The following is a 25,162-nucleotide window of genomic DNA, read 5'->3' on the forward strand; positions in this document are numbered from 1 at the left end:
CGCTGCCAGAAAAAATATGATTTTGATAACCTTCAGCAGATATGTTTAAAAACTTAAATGGCTTGCTTAAAACAATAATTTGTTCATCCCAGTCTATTCTGATTTACCATGTCCTGAACAACCTGACCTCATATTACCTGAGCAACTTTAAGTTCTCGTCCGAAATTCAAACAAGAACTACCAGATCATCAACACACACTGTATTCTACATGCCAACTTTTAAAACAAATATGTTCAAAAGATCTTTTACCTTCCAAGTTCCCTCACATATGGAATACATAGTTTACTACCTTACGTACTTAACCTGGAAAAGTCTTTTATCTTTCAAGAAATATGCCAAATAGCATTTTATGGTGTAGCAATGCAACATGTATTTGTTTTAGAAATGTACATATACAGATGGCTGATACCATCCATACAATAGCCTCTATTTTTTAGATGGCGTTTCCTACTAAGCGCATTGCTTTCGAAACATTCAGAGCTGTGGTATGTGTTGTAATTAGTAATTGGTTAAATGAATGTGGAGCGTGGTCAATCGTCCCGAACACTCAGATGACATGGCAAGAGTTGATATGAACAACACAGAAGCTGAGAACTTGGCACGATCGACCAGGCTACCAGGAAACTGAAACATTAGTACAATATGTGATACTCATACGATAATTATAGTTCTGTGGTATTTGTCCATTGTCATCTTTCTACTGAAGTATTATACATAATTATATGCTTAATTACTTTATAACTGTAATGTTGTATATAATGTACATTTAATATGACTTTATCATATGTAAGTCGTTGACTCAACATGTTATCAAGCTTAAATTAAGCCTATTATTATCATGACTAAGCAAGACCTAGATCTGTAAAGATACAGTCAGAGTATCGCATCTACTGCTAGACTGATCTCTAAAGCTACAGTTAGACTCTGGTAAAGAAGAGGTGGATATCAAACGCACTGCTCTAAAGGTAGAGGTGGAATATCAGACGCACTGCTGTAAAGGTAGGGGTGGAATATCAGACCCACTGCTGTAAAGGTAGAGGTGGAATATCAGACTCACTGCTGTAAAGGTAGAGGTGGAATATCAGACTCACTGCTGTAAAGGTAGAGGTGGAATATCAGACCCACTGCTGTAAAGGTAGAGGTGGAATATCAGACTCACTGCTGTAAAGGTAGAGGTGGAATATCAGACTCACTGCTGTAAAGGTAGAGGTGGAATATCAGACTCACTGCTGTAAAGGTAGAGGTGGAATATCAGACTCACTGCTGTAAAGGTAGGGGTGGAATATCAGACTCACTGCTGTAAAGGTAGAGGTGGAATATCAGACCCACTGCTGTAAAGGTAGGGGTGGAATATAAGACCCACTGCTCTAAAGGTAGAGGTGGAATATCAGACCCACTGCTATAAAGGTAGAGGTGGAATATCAGACTCACTGCTGTAAAGGTAGGGGTGGATATCAGAGTCACTGCTATAAAGGTAGAGGTGGAATATCAGACTCACTGCTGTAAAGGTAGAGGTGGAATATCAGACTCACTGCTGTAAAGGTAGGGTGGATATCAGACTCACTGCTGTAAAGGTAGGGGTGGATATCAGACTCACTGCTGTAAAGGTAGGGGTGGAATATCAGACTCACTGCTGTAAAGGTAGGGATGGAATATCAGACTCACTGCTGTAAAGGTAGGGGTGGAATATCAGACTCACTGCTGTAAAGGTAGAGGTGGAATATCAGACTCACTGCTGTAAAGGTAGGGGTGGAATATCAGACCCACTGCTGTAAAGGTAGGGGTGGAATATCAGACCCACTGCTGTAAAGGTAGGAGTGGAATATCAGACCCACTGCTGTAAAGGTAGAGGTGGAATATCAGACTCACCGCTGTAAAGGTAGGAGTGGAATATCAGACCCACTGCTGTAAAGGTAGAGGTGGAATATCAGACTCACTGCTGTAAAGGTAGAGGTGGAATATCAGACCCACTGCTGTAAAGGTAGGGGTGGAATATCAGACCCACTGCTGTAAAGGTAGAGGTGGAATATCAGACTCACTGCTGTAAAGGTAGGGGTGGAATATCAGACTCACTGCTATAAAGGTAGAGGTGGAATATCAGACTCACTGCTGTAAAGGTAGAGGTCGAATATCAGACTCACTGCTGTAAAGGTAGGGGTGGAATATCAGACTCACTGCTGTAAAGGTAGAGGTGGAATATCAGACTCACTGCTGTAAAGGTAGGGGTGGAATATCAGACTCACTGCTGTAAAGGTAGAGGTGGAATATCAGACTCACTGCTGTAAAGGTAGGGTTAGAATATCAGACTCACTGCTGTAAAGGTAGGGGTAGAATATCAGACTCACTGCTGTAAAGGTAGAGGTCGAATATCAGACTCACTGCTGTAAAGGTAGGGGTGGAATATCAGACTTATTGCTGTAAAGGTAGAGGTGGAATATCAGACTCACTGCTGTAAATGTAGGGGTGGAATATCAGACTCACTGCTGTAAAGGTAGGAGTGGAATATAAGACCCACTGCTGTAAAGGTAGGGGTGGAATATCAGACCCACTGCTGTAAAGGTAGAGGTGGAATATCAGACTCATTGCTGTAAAGGTAGGGGTGGAATATCAGACTCACTGCTGTAAAGGTAGGGGTGGAATATCATACTCACTGCTGTAAAGGTAGAGGTGGAATATCAGACTCATTGCTGTAAAGGTAGGGGTGGAATATCAGACTCACTGCTGTAAAGGTAGGGGTTGAATATCAGACCCACTGCTGTTAAGGTAGAGGTGGAATATCAGACTCATTGCTGTAAAGGTAGGGGTGGAATATCAGACTCACTGCTGTAAAGGTAGGGGTGGAATATCAGACTCACTGCTGTAAAGGTAGAGGTGGAATATCAGACTCACTGCTGTAAAGGTAGGGGTGGAATATCAGACTCACTGCTGTAAAGGTAGAGGTGGAATATCAGACTCACTGCTGTAAAGGTAGAGGTGGAATATCAGACTCATTGCTGTAAAGGTAGAGGTGGAATATCAGACTCACTGCTGTAAAGGTAGAGGTGGAATATCAGACTCACTGCTGTAAAGGTAGGGGTGGAATATCAGACCCACTGCTGTAAAGGTAGAGGTGGAATATCAGACTCATTGCTGTAAATGTAGAGGTGGAATATCAGACCCACTGCTGTTAAGACACAGATTGGATAGCGGGTCTTCTGCTACACCAAGATCTTTTAAGCTTTCGTAAATACTGCAAGCTTTGCAGTAAGTTCTCAAGCCTAATGCCAAACACAGAACATGTAGCTCCGAGGCCTCAGACATGTAATTGGATCTACAGTCAGCTACAATAGCAAGACTGTCGCCAATGCTGTCACTGACTATCTCGAGGAAACCTACATTACCACAATACATGTTAGCAATGCAGGCAAAAGTTTGAAAAATCTCTATGTGAATTATGCATGTATTGAAGCACATGTTGCACGATTTCATTTGGCGTTGCACACATTGAAACGAGACAATTACCGGATGTTCAAGGTCGAGCGTCATACTTGCTTTGTTTCAATTAGAAACCGCACTAACCTGCTGAGATAACACGGCGCGAGGCCCGGGTCTTAATCTGCCCCTATTTACCAACAAACATTGCAAGACATCGTCAGAATTTATTGTACCATCAGAGATAATTAAATTCCAACAGCTAACTATGGAATAGATTATATTTTCTCTCACTTAAACACAATCAAGAAAAATAAGCCAACAAAAAGTTAATTAGAAGTTCGTGCTTCTGGATTATAATCGAATTCTATTAACAGATATCAGCTCTCTGTAGTGCGGGGTATACGGCCATTACATAATAAGACTCACAGGCTTGTTATAGAGGTGCCGTCTTGTTTGTAGCTACCCAAATGATTTAAACAGATATAAATGTTATGTTTAAACAGAAATACGTAAGACATGCCAGAAAAAATCAACAATACGTGTGCCTAACAATTCAAGTGTCATACAAGAGGAATGTTGTTTTCGTAACCTACCAATCGATTGCTACAAAATCATGGCGCTTATAGATCGAGATAAATGCTGTTACATGATATAGTGTTCTCCCTGGCGAGATAGTGTTCTCCCTGACGAGATAGTGTTCTCCCTGACGAGTAGTGTTCTCCCTGACGAGATAGTGTTCTCCCTGACGAGATAGTGTTCTCCCTGTTCTCCCTGACGAGATAGTGTTCTCCCTGACGAGATAGTGTTCTTTCTGACGAGGAAGACCTATATATATGTATGTTACTACGACTTACAGATCTGACAACGAAATAGATAGCATGTCATTTAAATTTTACATTTCGTATACAAGACCTGGCAAGAATAACACAGGCAATATGTATACATAGTTGAAAACTTTACATTATATGTAGATTCTGGAACTAGAAGTTACAGTTTTATAGACCATTTCTGATGGAGAATGAATATACTGATAATATCTAGTAATTATCAAATAGATGTATAAAAAATGGTCACACTGTATACATGTACATTGTGCTGCAAATATATATCAAGAAGTCAAATTAAAGATATATATCGTAATATGAGTGATACCGTCCCGATGCGATTTCGACATCACGCTAATCTCATTGGTCAATTACAGTGGATATAATTACCAGTTGATTACACACATGGTAAACAACACGTGCACTAAGTGCATACACAAATGTCCAGACGTCTTTGAAGTACCATATACTGTTAATATGTGTACTCGTTATTAATCTGATAGTGTTCTCGATGACTCTTAACAGTGTGTTATGGCTTCAAACAACTTTTTGTGACCAGCTCAAATATTCAAAATAAAACATGCTCATCCTTCGAAGGTAAATTTGATGGCGGGGAAATGCATGCAAAATGACAACAAAGTGATTTGGAATCTCAGTCAACCAACAAGGAAGTGTGTGGGAATAGTCTTGACGTGGAAGAGATTTACTTACTCTTCTGAGTAAATAGAAATATAGCCCGGATTAAAAAAAACAGGTTTTATATTGATTTTCTCGTAAGGTTGATACAGAATGTTCAAACACTATACTGTGATCTTATAAAATTTAATATACAACAAGTATGTATACACCATGTATACATATAGTAGGCCTTCATTACAGTAGATTATGTATGTTTAATACTTTGTATTACATATAGTAGGCCTTCAATGTATGTTTAATACATTGTATTTCATATAGTAGGCCTTCATTACAGTAGATTATGTATATGTTTAATACATTGTATTACATACACATTAGTACCGAGGGACTGGTAGGGTGTAGCTCCACTAGATCTACATACGGAATATGTATACACTATAGTACTGGATCAAACCTTGAGAATACCAAACAGCTAATGGAAGCGATTGTAAATGGAAGCGGTTGTAAGTGAACGTGTTCCGCCGTCCAATACAAAGGCCGCATGCGCCTTTCCAGCATGCCAAGTGCCAATATAAAGACGATGAAGGATCTATTCGTACATATGAAATGTAAAACTGCTAATAAAGCCTAGCCATCGGGGAAATTCGGCTTACAAATTCAGCCGAGTCGGTTTGTTTAGGGACTGTCGAGGTAGTCCCTCTGGTGCTGCAACACATGTCTAGCATATATATGTCGCCTGGAGGACAGAGTGCTAAGGCGACTTCAAGGCATGGAAAAGATACCAACAACACGTAATGTTGGACGTTATCAGAGTGCCTGTACATGTCTGATATGTAAAGTAGATTTGAAATAAAACGTTTTACGGTCCGTACGCAATATGTAAATATGTGTGTGACTTTGGCCTAGCTACAGGGGTAGCGGAATACTCTATTTCCCTTGTGTATTGATGTCTTCTCAAGCCAATATCAGTTTCAGTTCTATGTATTAGTTTAAACACATTTTATCGTTAATATACAGCTAAAAGATTGGGCACAAAATACATAAACATTAGAGACGCCCGTTCCTAATAATAGAATTAAACGTATGCATACATCATAAGATGGTTAATAGTGATAATTATACATGTACAAAACGATTATAATTGGATGAGAAGAAGAGAGAAAGTGGGTGAAAGTGAGAACCAATGTAACAGAGGGGAAATTGTAGATAATATTTTTAAAGCGGTTAATAACTTGTTACATCTTCAGCCGTACATCATTTAACTAGTACAAAAATTATCACACACGCATATATCATATATATATTTGAAGCTAATTGTTCACATATATACACGCATACCCACATGGTATGTCAGACCATGTGGTAGATCTTTTCTGACAGGACAGCACAAGTGATACACCAGACAACTGTACATAGCTTTCCATTATTCTATTGTTCATCACATCCCGAACCTTTCTGTCCTTCTCCTTTCTATTCGTAGTCGTCCGCCAATTATCCGTTTCTACTGTACCGTCCATGCCGAAAAAGATCAATCAGATAACAATAGTATATGCCAACTACTGCCTAGCTATCGGTAGTGAACTATAGCTAGTATGTCAACTACTGCCTAGCTATCGGTAGTGAACTCTATAGCTAGTATGTCAACTACTGCCTAGATATCGACAGTGAACTATAGCTAGTATGTCAACTACTACATAGATATCGACAGTGAACTATAGATAGTATGTCAACTACTGCCTAGCTATCGGTAGTGAACTATAGCTAGTATGCCAACTACTGCCTAGCTATCGGTAGTGAACTATAGCTAGTATGTCAACTACTGCCTAGATATCGACAGTGAACTATAGCTAGTATGTCAACTACTACATAGATATCGACAGTGAACTATAGACAGTATGTCAACTACTGCCTAGCTATCGGTAGTGAACTATAGCTAGTATGTCAACTACTACATAGATATCGACAGTGAACTATAGCTAGTATGTCAATTACTGCCTAGCTATCGGTAGTGAACTATAGCTAGTATGTCAACTACTGCCTAGATATCGGTAGTGAACTCTATAGATAGTATGTCAATTACTGCCTAGCTATCGGTAGTGAACTATAGCTAGTATGTCAATTACTGCCTAGCTATCGGTAGTGAACTCTATAGCTAGTATGTCAACTACTGCCTAGCTATCGGTAATGAACTATAGCTAGTATGTCAATTACTGCCTAGCTATCGATAGTGAACTATAGCTAGTATGTCAACTACTACATAGCTATCGGTAGTGAACTATAGCTAGTATGTCAACTACTACATAGCTATCGGTAGTGAACTATAGCTAGTATGTCAACTACTACATAGCTATCGGTAGTGAACTCTATAGATAGTATGTCAACTACTACATAGCTATCGACAGTGAACTCTATAGATAGTATGTCAACTACTGCCTAGCTATCGATAGTGAACTATAGCTAGTATGTCAACTACTGCCTAGCTATCGGTAGTGAACTATAGCTAGTATGTCAACTACTACATAGCTATCGGTAGTGAACTCTATAGATAGTATGTCAACTACTACATAGCTATCGACAGTGAACTCTATAGATAGTATGTCAACTACTGCATATCTATCGGTAGTGAACTCTATATATAGTATGTCAACTTTATAGATAGTATGCCAACTACTGCATAGCTATCGGAAGTGAACTCTATATATAGTATGTCAACTTTATAGATAGTATGCCAACTACTGCATAGCTATCGGAAGTGAACTCTATATATAGTATGTCAACTTTATAGATAGTATGCCAACTACTACATAGATATCGACAGTGAACTCTATAGATAGTATGTCAACTCTATAGATAGTATGTCATCTCTATAGATAGTATGTCAACTCTATAGATAGTATGTCAACTCTATAGATAGTATGTCATCTCTAAAGATAGTATGTCAACTCTATAGATAGTATGTCAACTCTATAGATAGTATGTCATCTCTATAGATAGTATGTCAACTCTATAGATAGTATGTCATCTCTATAGATAGTATGTCAACTCTATAGATAGTATGTCAACTCTATAGATAGTATGTCATCTCTATAGATAGTATGTCAACTCTATAGATAGTATGTCATCTCTATAGATAGTATGTCAACTCTATAGATAGTATGTCAACTCTATAGATAGTATGTCAACTCTATAGATAGTATGTCATCTCTATAGATAGTATGTCAACTCTATAGATAGTATGTCAACTCTATAGATAGTATGTCAACTCTATAGATAGTATGTCAACTCTATAGATAGTATGTCAACTCTATAGATAGTATGTCATCTCTATAGATAGTATGTCAACTCTATAGATAGTATGTCATCTCTATAGATAGTATGTCATCTCTATAGATAGTATGCCAACTACTACATAGCTATCGACAGTGAACTCTATAGATAGTATGTCAACTACTGCTTAGCTATCGGTAGTGAACTCTATAGATAGTATGCCAACTACTGCATAGCTATCGACAGTGAACTCTATAGATAGTATGTCAACTACTGCTTAGCTATCGGTAGTGAACTCTATAGATAGTATGTCAACTCTATAGATAGTATGCCAACTACTGCATAGCTATCGGTAGTGAACTCTATAGCATTGTCATAATAGTTAGGACATTGGTCTTTGTTTTATATTGTTCCCTATTAAAAATGGCTACGCCCTCCCTCCATTAATTTTTTTTTTAATCGAACAATGTACGTGTAATGGCCGCCAAAAAGGGTAAAAGCTGATCTGCTGTAGTTAAAAGTTATGAGATTTATTTCGGTGTTTCTGCCTTCTAAATATAGATACGTAATACATCAAAAAGATACATTTACCATTAGTAAACAACAAATCAAAACAAAAGCGAAGAAAATCTATTCCGTAAGAAAGTGCTACATGTATACGCACTAGGGAAGGTCCAAATACACGTGGACTATAACAAACCTTCCTGTCCATATCTTATAAATAATTTTCTTAATTTTTGAAATCACTTTATTAAGCAGACCTCTGAAATTTGGCAACGTAATGTGCCAATATGAGAAGTTATCAAAAATAAATATCAACTTCTGTGACCCTATAAAAGGATTACAATGTATATTCTACAGAAAAAATTAATCGAACGACAGAATGAATGAATGTATGCATATATAAGAAATAAATCAATAAAAACATGGCACTAAGCGGCCTTTTTTGGCCTGTAACAATAGAAGATTTCCGGATTGGTTCTACCTCATTAATAAAGATATCGCACTTTAACTCCATGACATGATAGATTTAAGGTTAAAAACCAAGTACAAGTTGCTTAATTCAGCAACAATCGAAGACATGTTTTTAGCGGACATTCCTAACCCGAAAACATAATTCTATGGTAAATTAGAGTCGGATTTGGTGTTATTGTTATGGGAAATATCAGTCTATAATTCTGTGTGGATTCTTTGTGGATTCTGTGTGGCATTCAATTAATTCATTATGAAGCATTTACAGTCAAACATGATTTTAGATAAAAAAAAACAAAAAAACCAAGGATTGAATATTTCTAACCAAAGATTGAATATTTTCAGTCACATTCTATTTCCAGCTCTGTCATTAATTATCTTTTATCAATGATTAAATTATTATCTTAAATAGGTCCGCAAAACGCTACTAGCGGAGAAAAATCAGGTTTAGACCCTGCCCGCTGAAAACGCACGTTCGCAACCAGCCCTAAGGAGACTTTTCTTAACATGGATTTTTGGCAGGCAACTGGCTTTAGCGGACTTTTTGGGGTGACAATTTTTAAAGTCAATTTGTGTATTTTTATAATTATGAAGTTAAAAAATGTTTATTTGTCATTCAATTTTTCAAAGTGATATTTTAATAAAAACAAATCCATATCCGGCATCAAAGGGAAGTAACCTTTTAAAATAACGGCAGAACGAAAAATGACATCTAGATGCCATTTTCCACAAAAGACCGCCTGGCGAAGTCATGTTGTCCAAGAGCCCTTTTAAGGTACGCTTAACGCTACTTTGTACCCTCAGTTGCCCTCGGCGGATTATTTTGTCAGGAAAACTGTCTATAGTTACACTATCGTGGATCGACTTAAATCGTCGGGAGAAAGCGGTCATTGGTCTGGTGTGTGATCAGACAGAGAGAGACATATCACATGTCTGGTGTGTGATCAGACAGAGAGAGACATATCACATGTCTGGTGTGTGATCAGACAGAGTGAGACATATCACAAGTCTGGTGTGTGATCAGACAGAGGGAGACGGGTCACATGTCTGGTGTATGATCAGACAGAGGGAGACAGGTCACAAGTCTGGTGTGAGATCAGACAGAGGGAGACAGGTCACAAGCCTGGTGTGTGATCAGACAGAGGGAGACAGGTCACAAGTCTGGTGTGTGATCAGACAGAGGGAGACAGGTCACATGTCTGGTGTGTGATCAGACAGAGGGAGACAGATCTTATGTCTGGTGTGTGATCAGACAGAGGGAGACAGATCACATGTCTGGTGTGTGATCAGACAGAAGGAGTCACATGTCTGGTGTGTGATCAGACAGAGGGAGACAGGTCACATGTCTGGTGTGTGATCAGACAGAGAGAGACAGATCACAAATCTGGTGTGTGATCAGACAGAGGGAGACATCACAAGTCTGGTGTGTGATCAGACAGAGGGAGACATATCACAAGTCTGGTGTGTGATCAGACAGAGGGAGTCAGGCCACATGTCTGGTGTGTGATCAGACAGAGGGAGACACAAGTCTGGTGTGTGATCAGACAGAGGGAGACACATGTCTGGTGTGTGATCAGACAGAGGGAGACAGGTCACAAGTCTGTTGTGTGATCAGACAGAGGGAGTCACAAGTCTGGTGTGTGATCAGAAAGAGGGAGACGGGTCACATGTCTGGTGTGTGATTAGAGAGAGGAGGACAGGTCACATGTCTGGTGTGTGATTAGAGAGAGGAGGACAGGTCACATGTCTGGTGTGTGATCAGACAGAGAGAGACAGATCACAAATCTGGTGTGTGATTAGAGAGAGGAGAACGGGTCACCAGTCTAGTGTTTGATCAAACAGGGAGTCAGGTCACATGTCTGGTGTGTGATCAGACAGAGGGAGACACATGTCTGGTGTGTGATCAGACAGAGGGAGACGGGTCACATGTCTGGTGTGTGATCAGACAGAGGGAGTCACAAGTCTGGTGTGTGATCAGACAGAGGGAGACGGGTCACATGTCTGGAGTATGATCAGACAGAGGGAGACATATCACAAGTCTGGTGTGTGATCAGACAGAGGGAGACGGGTCACATGTCTGGTGTGTGATTAGAGAGAGGAGGACAGGTCACATGTCTGGTGTGTGATCAGACAGAGGGAGTCAGGTCACATGTCTGGTGTGTGATTAGAGAGAGGAGGACGGGTCACATGTCTGGTGTGTGATCAGACAGGGAGTCACTAGTCGGGTGTGTGATCAGACAGAGGGAGACAGGTCACATGTCTGGTGTGTGATCAAACAGGGAGTCACTAGTCGGGTGTGTGATCCAGGGAGTCACTAGTCGGGTGTGTGATCAGACAGAGGGAGACAGGTCACATGTCTGGTGTGTGATCAGACAGAGGGAGACAGGTCACATGTCTGGTGTGTGATCAGACAGAGGGAGTCACAAGTCTGGTGTGTGATCAGACAGAGGGAGACACAAGTCTGGTGTGTGATCAGACAGAGGGAGACAGGTCACATGTCTGGTGTGTGATCAGACAGAGGGAGTCACATGTCTGGTGTGTGATCAGACAGAGGGAGACAGGTCACAAGTCTGGTGTGTGATCAGACAGACGGAGACAGGTCACAAGTCTGGTGTGTGATCAGACAGAGGGAGACAGGTCACAAGTCTGGTGTGTGATGAGACAGAGGGAGACGGGTCACATGTCTGGTGTGTGATCAGACAGAGGGAGACGGGTCACATGTCTGGTGTGTGATCAGACAGAGGGAGTCACAAGTCTGGTGTGTGATCAGACAGAGGGAGACAGGTCACAAGTCTGGTGTGTGACCAGACAGAGGGAGACAGGTCACAAGCTTTGACAATTTGTGATGATGATATACAGTTCAACATCAAATAGTTTCCTATCCAGAAATGATGACGGCAATATGACAGCTCTGGGTATATATCTGGGGGAGATATTTCCGATAACAGTCACTAATGGGCAATGCTTTGTTAATATGGTGTAACACTTCTCTAATTAGTCCCCGAATGTTTGCAATGCATGATGGAACCAATAACTCTTATAACCATTGTCATACACACCATCTTCTCCCCAACACCAACCTATATGATTTGCACGAACGCAACTCAATAGACTTAACACTTTAATGACTATCTGTGTAGCAGCACGAACCAATCCCTGCCTAAATGCATACGCGCCTATTATTAGCGCACGCTGTACCTATATATTTTGTATGCTGTCTTAATTGATTTGTTGCAGTCTGTAATTTAAAATTGTACAAGAACGCAGTGGTATACCAAGTATGAGTCGACATCCAGCATCCAGTGTGTCCCGGCGCAGGGCCTGTTCAGTCATACGCAATATTTTATATACAGTATATCTGGTGCAACACCTGTGCAGTAATACGTAATCTATCGTTAATATCAGAGTGTGTTTGTTCACAGTGCCGGCCACGTGATACGTAATATCATAGTGTGTTTGGGCACAGTGCCGGCCACGAGATACGTAATATCATAGTGTGTTTGGGCACAGTACCGGCCATGTGATACGTAATATCATAGTGTGTTTGTTCACAGTGCCGACCACGTGATACGTAATACCATAGTGTGTTTGTTCACAGTGCCGGCCACGTGATACGTAATATCATAGTGTGTTTGTTCACAGTGCCGGCCACGTGATACGTAATACCATAGTGTGTTTGGGCACAGTGCCGGCCATGTGATACGTAATATCATAGTGTGTTTGGGCACAGTGCCGGCCATGTGATACGTAATATCATAGTGTGTTTGGGCACAGTGCCGGCCATGTGATACGTAATATCATAGTGTGTTTGGGCACAGTGCCGGCCATGTGATACGTAATATCATAGTGTGTTTGGGCACAGTGCCGGCCACGAGATACGTAATATCATAGTGTGCTTGGGCACAGTGCCGGCCACGTGATACGTAATATCATAGTGTGTTTGGGCACAGTGCCGGCCACGTGATACGTAATATCATAGTGTGTTTGGGCACAGTGCCGGCCACGTGATACGTAATATCATAGTGTGTTTGGGCACAGTGCCGGCCATGTGATACGTAATATCATAGTGTGTTTGGGCACAGTGCCGGCCACGAGATACGTAATATCATAGTGTGTTTGGGCACAGTGCCGGCCACGTGATACGTAATATCATAGTGTGTTTGGGCACAGTGCCGGCCACGTGATACGTAATACCATAGTGTGTTTGGGCACAGTGCCGGCCATGTGATACGTAATATCATAGTGTGTTTGGGCACAGTGCCGGCCACGAGATACGTAATATCATAGTGTGTTTGGGCACAGTGCCGGCCACGTGATACGTAATATCATAGTGTGTTTGGGCACAGTGCCGGCCACGTGATACGTAATATCATAGTGTGTTTGGGCACAGTGCCGGCCACGTGATACGTAATATCATAATGTGTTTTGGCACAGTACCGGCCATGTGATACGTAATACCATAGTGTGTTTGGGCACAGTGCCGGCCATGTGATACGTAATATCATAGTGTGTTTGGGCACAGTACCGGCCATGTGATACGTAATATCATAGCGTGTTTGTTCACAGTGCCGGCCACGTGATACGTAATACCATAGTGTGTTTGGGCACAGTGCCGGCCACGTGATACGTAATATCATAGTGTGTTTGTTCACAGTGCCGGCCACGTGATACATGTACGTAATACCATAGTGTGTTTGGGCACAGTGCCGGCCATGTGATACGTAATATCATAGTGTGTTTGGGCACAGTGCCGGCCATGTGATACGTAATATCATAGTGTGTTTGGGCACAGTGCCGGCCATGTGATACGTAATATCATAGTGTGTTTGGGCACAGTGCCGGCCATGTGATACGTAATATCATAGTGTGTTTGGGCACAGTGCCGGCCATGTGATACGTAATATCATAGTGTGTTTGGGCACAGTGCCGGCCATGTGATACGTAATATCATAGTGTGTTTGGGCACAGTGCCGGCCATGTGATACGTAATATCATAGTGTGTTTGGGCACAGTGCCGGCCACTGAGATACGTAATATCATAGTGTGTTTGGGCACAGTGCCGGCCACGTGATACGTAATATCATAGTGTGTTTGGGCACAGTGCCGGCCACGTGATACGTAATACCATAGTGTGTTTGGGCACAGTGCCGGCCATGTGATACGTAATATCATAGTGTGTTTGGGCACAGTGCCGGCCACGAGATACGTAATATCATAGTGTGTTTGGGCACAGTGCCGGCCACGTGATACGTAATATCATAGTGTGTTTGGGCACAGTGCCGGCCACGTGATACGTAATATCATAGTGTGTTTGGGCACAGTGCCGGCCACGTGATACGTTATATCATAATGTGTTTTGGCACAGTACCGGCCATGTGATACGTAATACCATAGTGTGTTTGGGCACAGTGCCGGCCATGTGATACGTAATATCATAGTGTGTTTGGGCACAGTGCCGGCCACGTGATACGTAATATCATAGTGTGTTTGGGCACAGTGCCGGCCATGTGATACGTAATATCATGCATAGTATGTTTGGGCACAGTGCCGGCCACGTGATACGTAATATCAGAGTGTGTTTGTTCACAGTGCCGGCCACGTGATACGTAATATCATAGTGTGTTTGGGCACAGTGCCGGCCACGTGATACGTAATATCATAGTGTGTTTGGGCACAGTGCCGGCCACGTGATATGTAATATCATAGTGTGTTTGTGCACAGTGCCGGCCACGTGATACGTAATATCATAGTGTGTTTGGGCACAGTGCCGGCCACGTGATATGTAATATCATAGTGTGTTTGTGCACAGTGCCGGCCACGTGATACGTAATATCATATGGCTAGATAATCTCGATGCGTAATATTTTAAACACAGTGTGTCTGGGCGCAGCGTCTGTTCGGTAATACGTAATTCTCTATGGCCAGTTTACCTTGGCTCAGCGCAATATAATCGTAATACATGATATCTGATGGTCAGTTTACCTTGGCGGAGATGACTTTACCAACAAGGGTGTAGACGACAGCGGAGATGGAATTACTTGCTAGGATATAGATGGCAACAGCGATTACCTTATATGAAAGGGTGTAGACGACAGCGGAGATGATCTTATCTACTGGAACGTATACGACAGCGGATATTACCTACCCGATAGGATGTAGACGATAGCGGAGATGATCTTACCCGCTTGAAAGTAGAAAACAACAGAGAAGATTTTACTCGCAAGAATGTACATGATGTAGACTTCAGCGGAGGTTATATCAACCACTAGAATGTAGACGATATCGGAGATGATTATTTAGAGAGGAATATAAGATGACCTTATCCGCTAGGATGTAGATGACAGTGGAGGTGATTATGTAGACATACATGTAAAGTATGATGATCTTACCCGCTAGGATGTAGATGACAGCGGAGATGATTTTACAGACAGAAGTTATGATGATCTTACCCGCTAGGATGTAGATGACAGCGGAGATGATTATATAGACATACATGTAAAGTATGATGATCTTACCCGCTAGGCTGTAGATGCAAACGGAGATGATTATATAGACATATATGTAAAGTATGATGATCTTACCCGCTAGGTTGTAGATGACAGCGGAGATGATTATATAGACATACATGTAAAGTATGATGATCTTACCCGCTAGGATGTAGATGACAGCGGAGATGATTTTACAGACAGAAGTTATGATGATCTTACCCGCTAGGATGTAGATGACAGCGGAGATGATTATATAGACATACATGTAAAGTATGATGATCTTACCCGCTAGGATGTAGATGACAGCGGAGATGATTTTACAGACAGAAGTTATGATGATCTTACCCGCTAGGATGTAGATGACAGCGGAGATGAGCGTCTTGATGTCCTGTCGAAGGTTTCCTAGCACACTGAGGACCGCTGCTATGGTGAGGAGAATCAATGATATCACCGGTATCATGGCTGCTACTCTGTTGGACTCTTGAAAGCAAAGACATTGATAAATTTAAGTTTCATAATATACGGAGCAGCTTCTTGTTTGTGTAGAAACAAGACAAAATATTTACATTCTGTTGCAGTTGCCTATATGTCGTTAGTAAACCATATTGCATTACAATATAAGTCTGTATACTACAATTTGCAGTGATTCGGTCAGCTTAGGAATACAGCTCAATGTGATTTATGTTAAAAAAGAGCCAATGGATGCTTGTTACATTCGGTCTAGAGAGCTTTTGAATGTTAGAATTTAGTCACATAAGCCACCACATAAAATAAAACAACTGTTTTAGCTATGAAACTACAGATTTTTTAAATAAAAGATGTAGCTATCACAAAATTATTATAAGCGTTATTCTAGATCTATACTAAATTACCAAATTTGTCAACGTCGTCACACCCACAGGGGCTCGTTTTCGAATTTGGGAAATGCAAGATACCACAACATTAAAAGTCCAGCAATCATAAAAAACATTGTAAAAATGGAGAATATCGACATGTTTTCCGATGTGTACGTATACTGGATTTTAGTGTTGTGGTTATTCACTGGTGTCAAAGGCCTACCTTACTCCAAAATCCAAAACCGAGCCCCTTTTTGTAGTTATACATCGTCTGCTACATGTAAGTTAACGACACTAATCTGACTGGTTAGACATGGAATCTGTTTCGAATGAAATATCCTTGGAATCGTTCTCTCCTACTGTCAAGACGGCTCTCATTTAGAGTTTAAGAGCTAATATTCTTCTGAAAATAATGTAAATCCATTCGATAGAAACAAAAGTGTTTCCGAGGAATCAATCGAGTCTATCCGGTACCCGTTCAACGCCGCATCATTTCTAAAATATAACGGTATACCATTGTACAGTAAAACGGTTTTGATTTTAAACATTCATAAACTTTGCCATTGTGAACAATTTAACGATATCTCAACACGTATATAATATATTTGATAACCAAATTTGTGGGAAAAAAACATTTTATGTGTTTATTATTAATGACATGAAATACGATATTATTCCTTCTGGAAATTTCGGCTGTTCTGGCCTTTTGACTTGATGACACCGATGACATCAACGGCACATTTAACGCGTCAAAAGCTGTAGTAGATAATAAAATCTTTACAGATGTAAATATACGCATTAAACTGTTACCAAATATGTATAAACTTTGGCAATTACAGTTGAATGCTTGAATACGTTTTCCGGTATCCCTTTTTGGCGATGTTTTAGTGACATTGTATTAACTAATTAAAGTCACGAAGTTGTTTTATTCACACGAATAGTGATTAACATTAAATATGAACAATTAAAAATGACAACTTACAGGAACAATGGAATTTTGCCCACGAACCAATTTGACCAAAAGAAGGTGTTATTTGTAGCGACTTTACAGACAACCATGGGGTATGTAAAAAATCAAAAGGTCCCAGGTACCTGTGATATGACCTTCTTAGTTTTCCCAACAAGAGGTGTTTGACAGGGTTAACTTTTTCATCAAAAACTAAAAAGACAATGTCGTGTGCCGTCAAATGATCTTAATATATTCTCAAGAGTATGATTTACTGTAAATTGTGAGCTCAAATATGTAGGTAAATAGCTAAAGACAAAAATGTTCAATTTTAGAGGCACAAATTTACAGAAGTGATAGACCCACTTCCGTATGTTACATAATGACGGTCAAAATTGCAGAAAAATTGAGAACTTGTCATCTAATCGTCAAATATTTGGAATGTCTATTCTTCGAAAATCCTATAGTTACAAGACTGTAATATGTTCGTGTTAAATGTGTAATACAATAGCCAAAAGTAATCTATTTTCAAATCTGTTTATATAGTTATTAGTTTAGCTCAACCATATAGCGAGATGATGTGAAATAATTGAGTTAGGCAATCTCAATAATGAACATTTCACTACTTTATGCACACCTTAACATTTTTCAAATCTTCATGGAAGTGTTACTTCCACTTCCGGCTTTTGTACACCAAATTATTTTGCAATCATTTGACGCATTTTGTTGATAAGTGATGATGGTAAAAAATTCAGAAAGTCTGGAATCGGTAAATTTGTCATCTAAAGATTTAATTTAAATAGGGTCATTTTCGAAAAAAAAAAAAAAAAAATTCCATTGACTCACAGGGAGGAATTAATTTATAAATCTGTTCATATAAATGTAGTCATCAGTTAAGTTCAATGTAAAGTTTGAGCTCAAATATATGTATATAGTTAGATGTTGCGATACTGTACAATAAAATTATGCGATCTCAATCATGTGACATTTCAGTATTTTTTAAAATGTTTTTATGGAAGCCAGATTTTTCTTTGTAATCCGACATTCATGTGACACGGCTCAATAAATTATGCTGGTTGGCTATAGTTAAAAGGTCGACAAAATTGGTAACCGAAAAATGTATCTTCAAATTGTGGTATGATCAGTGCCAAAATGAGTATTCGATTGGACTCTATTTCATTCAATCAGTGATAGATTAATGGTTTATAATTAATTCAAAATTATACCAACACAGTTATCACAATGGATGATGGTCGTATCTGTGGAGATTATTGACTTAATGTACCGAAAAGGGAATGTTTATCAACTTGGGAGAATACTGACATGCACGTCCAGCAATATTAGCAATGTCATATTATAGGACAAAACAAAATAGTTGTACACTAACATACATTTGATTTTAACACGTTTTGCTCTTCTGACATTAGTGACTAAATAATATAATTGCATTGCTATTTTGACATAATTTCACATTTATGTACAATGATGTACAATGGAGCTAGAATAGGAAACTGAAGTGTGCTTTACAAGATACAATTTAACATATCTTATGTTTGAAGTTATGACCTTAGATTGATGACAAGAATGAATCTATTTTAGTATTTACTAACAGTGAGGTACAATACTTCTTTGTTCGGTGCAAATATAAATGTGTTGTTTCATTGAAATAAGGAAGCATATATGACCACCGCAGCATTGAAAATAACTGACGATAAAACAATTTTTGTATTAACAGTAATATTAAGTACGCCAACCTTGATGATGACGTGAGAGCAAAAGGATGGTGTGTGTGGGTCATGCCAGTAGAAATGGGGTGCAGAGGATTCCCTGCACAGTCCATGTGGAGGCTGTTTGGTGCTGTAGGCATCCGGGGGGAAGACCGAAGGGCAGCTGTACAACGACTGGCCACAACAGCAGAGAAGTCGTCAAGCTGGCTTTGGTGGAGAAGGGAGGACAAGAGCTGGAAGCCATCCATCGACGGGCAGTGATTTGGCCAATCACTGTCGACTCGCCACCTTTAGGGCGTTCCAGGATAGGAGTCGAAACGCCCAGTGAGAGGTGGTCCTGGCTGACGACGTCGATGGATTTTGCAGTCAGATGACTTAGTTTTAGTTTAACCATATTTTATTTGAAAAATTCAAATGAAATTGGACACAAGTTATACAACTTAGTTACGTCCTCTTTCATAAACTATTATACAATGGTAAATACATGGTAGCATTTTATGTGGAAATTTGATATATACATATATTTAGATAGAGCAAAAAACTTAACATTATCATACTCTGATGTAGATACACACTCCTTAATTCCTATATCAGCACTAGTTATTCATTTGATATTTAATATATATATATATATATACATAAATAACACCAACTTAGTATGGCTACGATGAATGTATGAAGGTACTTGGCATTGTTCTTTGACCAATCATACCGATAATCAAACATTTTCATGCATGGTACCATATTGTTTTTATATGATATACTTTCTAGAGAAAACTAATTATACATAGAGAATACATGGTCAGTGTCTTAAAATATAAGCTGTATTTTGGCGAGAGTTAAGAAAGACAAAAGTGGCGAGCTTTGGCGAGCCCCTTTTGTCTTTCTGTCCCGAGCCAAAAATACAGCTTATATTTTAAGACACTGACCATGTATTCTATTTATCCTGTAACAGTCATAAAAATAATCATCAAAAAAAATAATTTTGAAGTGAAACGGTGTCAAAAATGACAGAAATATGTTCGCCTTTTAAACGTAGTTTCACTTTGAAGTAGGTCAGTCGAACTGACGCACGAGCTAAGATTCCAAAGTTTTCCGTCACTGCCGTATAGGACAGCAAAAATACATATGATGGGTGTATTCTGACAATGCGGTGGCAGTTGCAGGATAAATGTATATATACTTTCAACCATTAAACACTCCTCGGTATATTGCCATATGCAATTTTGATTGTATATTTCACTAACACCGTCCTAAGGTTATTGAAGTCCTATGACACTAACCATGCTACAATTTGAAGTAGATAAGAAAAAAAGGTCATTTTGGTGTTTTCGAAATGTTCATTAGAGGTAATCAACACAATACACTAAAATATTAATGTTGCTACGAATAACACCTAGTTTTGGTCAAATTGGTTCGTGGGAAAAATTGATTAACTTTTCCTGGAAGAGGTCCTTTCTATGTTTGGTTTTGTGTCATAGTTTAACGAAGAGGTTGTTTCAAGCGTTCAATAATAAGTTCATGGTACGGATACTGGAGCTTCCAATTACCGCCTGTGATGGCGTTAACATACGGACCGTAATGACGTATACAGTACCTCGAATATTGACGGTATATAAGGACCAGTGATTTCGGCCATGGTCATACATCTCAATAGGTTAAAATCACTTAGTCATCATAATAGTTCTATTGACAACCAATTCCTCCGTACAAACAAGAGGTCAAAGTTAACAGAACGTATCACTGTCATATTGTGGGAGCAAGAGTCGACTTCCAATCAAAGTTGTTTTGGTCGTCACAGAGTGGGGAGGGCTTTTCGCGTGCTTGGTAGAAATGGCGGGAAACCAAGAGGGAACGCCTCGGCGATTATATTACGAGGACAAACCGCATACTGTAAGAGAATAATATCTATTTCTTAATTGTTTACAATCAATGGTTCGATAAGGGAACTATTAACTCTGTAGTTGTTGTGTATGATAGATGGCAAGGAGCTTTTCTCAATACAAATACCATGGTAACGCCAGAAAACGTGTGAGGAAAAATGAGGGTTACCCGATACCCATCCAGTCAGAATCACCTTCACAATGTGATCACTTACCGTCACATTGCCTGTTACTATTTGTTCTAGATGACAAGTGTAATGTATTTTACTGAAACTATCAAGCAAGTTTACCAGCAATCTGACGCCAACGGTTTTAATGTACTGTGTTATTGTTTTAAACATCTCTAGGGATCGGTGTATACTTCTTCTACACAAACGTAAATCACGCGCGGATGAAACAAGGCCGAGTCGGTTGTCACATTTATGATATATGTTTTAGTCCATCAAGGTTTAGAAGCCACCTTGTAATGAAAAAATCTTATAATGGGTTGTATGATGATCCACTCGAGTGGCATATTAGCCCTGACCTTTTTCAGGGAAAATATATATTTACTGAAGCTTTTTGACTATGACCTTCTTAAGTTTCTATGTAATACACACCTCCCAAGACTGACTAGAACGCTTCATTTAGCTTGTAGGTCAATATCCTTGACCTTTCAAACATAGCTTGCCGAAGTGGTCACGAGAAATATGAGGACAGCTATTTATTACCAACAACTTACTTATGATAGCGAACGATGTTTCTTGTCCCTCGATACGTCCCGGGTCCCCAAAGTAGCTCACAGTTAAACACGGGGTACCACTGCTGTCTGAAACACCAGAAATGAATAAACATCACATCATTGTCGTGTGACATAGACGTGTTTGACATCGTAAATCGTGTAATTATTAAACATTACATCATTGTCGTGTGACATAGACGTATTTGACATCGTAAATCGTGTAATTATTAAACATTACATCATTGTCGTGTGACATTGGCGTGTTTGACATCGTAAATCGTGTAATTATTAACATAGCTATGTTTTCAGTACACTGTTTCAAAAGGCCACAATACAGTAATAGAAATGCTTAAATGCTTTCCCAGCATTCTAATAAAGCCCCTTCTAGTAGAATCAGATTTAGGTATCTATAATGTGGTGGTGAAGTTCGTTCTAGATATTTTGGTAAAGTCTTGTTTAGCTAAAGTTTATTCAATATGATATGTTTATTCAAGTAAAATATCTTCTCATTTAGCATTTTCTACCTTAGTCCCTTTTAGTAAAGAATATAAATAATATATATTGTCTGGTAAAGAATTCTATTCTAGTTCTACATAATATAGTTAAGTCTATTATAGTTATACATATTCTAGTAAAGAATTCTATTCTGGTTCTTCAAACTCTAGTAAAGTCTATTATAGTTATACATATTCTGGTAAAGAATTCTATTCTGGTTCTTCAAACTCTAGTAAAGTATATTATATAGTTATACATATTCTAGTAAAAAATATATTCTAGAACTACATAATCTAGTAAAGTCTATTATAGTTATAAATATTCTGGTAAAGAATTCTATTCTGGTTCTTCAAACTCTAGTAAAGTATATTATATAGTTATACATATTCTAGTAAAAAATATATTCTAGTACTACATAATCTAGTAAAGTCTATTATAGTTATAAATATTTTGGTAAAGAATTTCATTCTAGTTCTGCACAGCCTAGTAGCATATATTTTAGTTATAAAAATTCTAGATCTGCACAGCGTATAGTAACGTATATTCTAGTTAGACATATTCTAGTTCTGCACAGCCAAATAACGTATATTCTAGTTATAATATTCTGGTAAAGAATTCTTAATAGAGTCCCTCATATGTAGGAATGTCCAAATTTTACACCCAATAGAATTTTCCTATCCCACAAACCTAACATATGATGGACTTTTTTTCTCACATCTTTTTCGTGAAATGCATGGGGAAATCGATTAACATGGCGAAACCATATAGGAACTTTGTATTTTTCTCGGTGACCGACAATTAAACAAATCATATATTTGGAAAGATGAGAAAAAAATATGTATACCATGCAAAATAAGCTGACTGTCAAAGTGTCAAGATAACAATAAATATAGATTAATGTGAGTCAGAGGTGATCGGCTTTTCGGAAACTGCCCACTGATGTTTGACATCACGTCATATTCCTCCGCCTATGCTTGTTGCACAACGAAAAGTATCTAGTCTTTCGCCATAAAAATAAATTCCCAACGAACAGTAACAATATGACTGAATTTATAAGTCAATGATCACAATTATTAATTTGTTCAAATAACACAAAGAAAAAAAAATACAGCTGATTTATGTCACATGTATACATATAAACAAACAGAAGGGTTTTCCCAGTAACGTCACACCGTTAAAAAGTAGTCCTGGACCTGATGTCAGTCAAGTATACATGTAGTTTCTTCTTATGTATGTTATTGTAAAGATTGTTATAGGTTTTGTATATATAAGCAATTTAAGGTCCCTTCAATAATGTATGTTTTACTACCTACATATGTATGCAAATTTACTTGTAAAGTTCGTTCTAGATTCAGGTACTTTTAACCCACGCACTTGGTATAATCATCCATGTACTTTGGCGTACAATAAGTAACAGATTTGGTCCTTGCCGAAGACATCAACTCTCGTAATGAGGTCGGTAAGCTGTGTAGGATTACTGGTGGGGAATTCCTACAACGGACATATTCTATTTATTCATACGTTCTCAGCAGTGCTGCTTCTGTTTGTTCAATAAACAAGTCATCATCTTTTCATCAGTAATCCTACTCTAATAGATAGATTATTGTTCGTAATAAAGCACAACTTAGGTGAAATAAACATCCAATCATAAACCTGATATGACGCTTACCAAAACAATTATCAATAAAACAGCCGCCAATAACCAAGCTAACAATTCAATTAAAGCTGCATTAATCCATCTCTCTCGTCCCATAATAACAACAACACACTACATATTGACGACGTCAGTGATGTTGTGTAGACAGGGGCGACACCTGGTGTCGATTGGTCACGACACCAATGATCTGTGATGTGTCATAGACGGCGTGACGTGATTTACTTGATTTGATTGGTCTTGATGTGCGATTGTCAACGCGAAGAAGACCCACATCGGTACTCCCCGACTGTCATTGATGACCAATTGTTTAGCGGGATGGTCAGTTTATATTTTCACACAGAAACGTAATTCATTGTTAAATGAATATAAATATAATGTTTATATATCGTACTATGCGTTATTTAAAATAAAACAAAAACAAATAAATGAAAATAAAAAATAGATTAATAAAAAAAATAGAATAGAAGAAAATAAAATTAAAAAAAAAAAAAGAATTACAAAATCTCGAAATGTCTTTATTTTTTTCTGTGCATGTTAAGATTGTGTTATCTCATCTAACTGCAATGTTGTACCTGATTTATATAGATCTAATTTATCCTGCAACTGTCACACACACTGACCGATAACTACTGACGGATAAACCTACAGTGTTTTCTCCGTCAATATGATTGCTTTATACGTCAATGCGAATCACGTAAATTTGTTACACAACTGACGGGATTATTTCAACTTGACCCTGAACTTTGACCTTTGACGTTGTGTGTCTGTTGACTACAGCATGAGTCTGCAAAATCTAAATCGTTTTGTTGATTGGTATTTTATACATATAGTAAATTAAATGGGTCTTTGTCGTTTTTTTTTCCTAACATGTATAGTGAAATTAAACTAAGATTTGCATAAAATGCCTGGAACTATTTTGCAATGGCGCATTAATAGTTTCGTGGTGGTAAATACACACGAAAGGTATCAATGAATGGATATTTTGCGCGATGAAGCAGTTCAAAGATAAAAAAAAAAAACAGAAATTTGTTTGTTTTGAATGTCATCCACTTGTAGAAAACTGTTGCAGGATAAACAGAATACATACATGTAGTTTGTATCATACAATACAAGGTTTATATATGGCTCGGAACGGAAAGACGTCTATGGGTCGCCATCTCGTCTCTCCTAACCCTCGCCAAAAATAAACCTTATACATTGTATTGTAAAATACTAACTATGTATTCTCTATATGCAATGTATGCCGACTAGAACAAACATCAGCAAAATTCGTGCTATGAGGTGACACTTAC

At 38.8% G+C, this 25,162-nt stretch overlaps 1 protein-coding gene across 2 annotated transcripts in view; it reads right to left on the reverse strand.

Annotated features, from left to right (window-relative positions):
* The window catches only part of LOC117328050 (voltage-dependent calcium channel gamma-7 subunit-like), a 95,209-nt gene that overhangs the window by 6,134 nt on the left and 63,913 nt on the right, over positions 1 to 25,162 (reverse strand). For both annotated transcript variants that reach the window (XR_004532789.1, XM_033885383.1), the window contains exons 2-3: positions 21,719 to 21,805; positions 15,951 to 16,085 (exon numbers count right to left, since the gene is read on the reverse strand). Coding sequence is in view for 1 of the 2 variants with exons in the window: in XM_033885383.1 (XP_033741274.1) it covers positions 15,951 to 16,085; positions 21,719 to 21,805 (222 nt within the window). In the remaining variant the exon portion in view is untranslated. The remainder of the gene's footprint in view (positions 1 to 15,950; positions 16,086 to 21,718; positions 21,806 to 25,162) is intronic.

Source organism: Pecten maximus, chromosome 1 (assembly GCF_902652985.1).
Source record: "Pecten maximus chromosome 1, xPecMax1.1, whole genome shotgun sequence".
Lineage (NCBI taxonomy): Eukaryota > Metazoa > Mollusca > Bivalvia > Pectinida > Pectinidae > Pecten > Pecten maximus.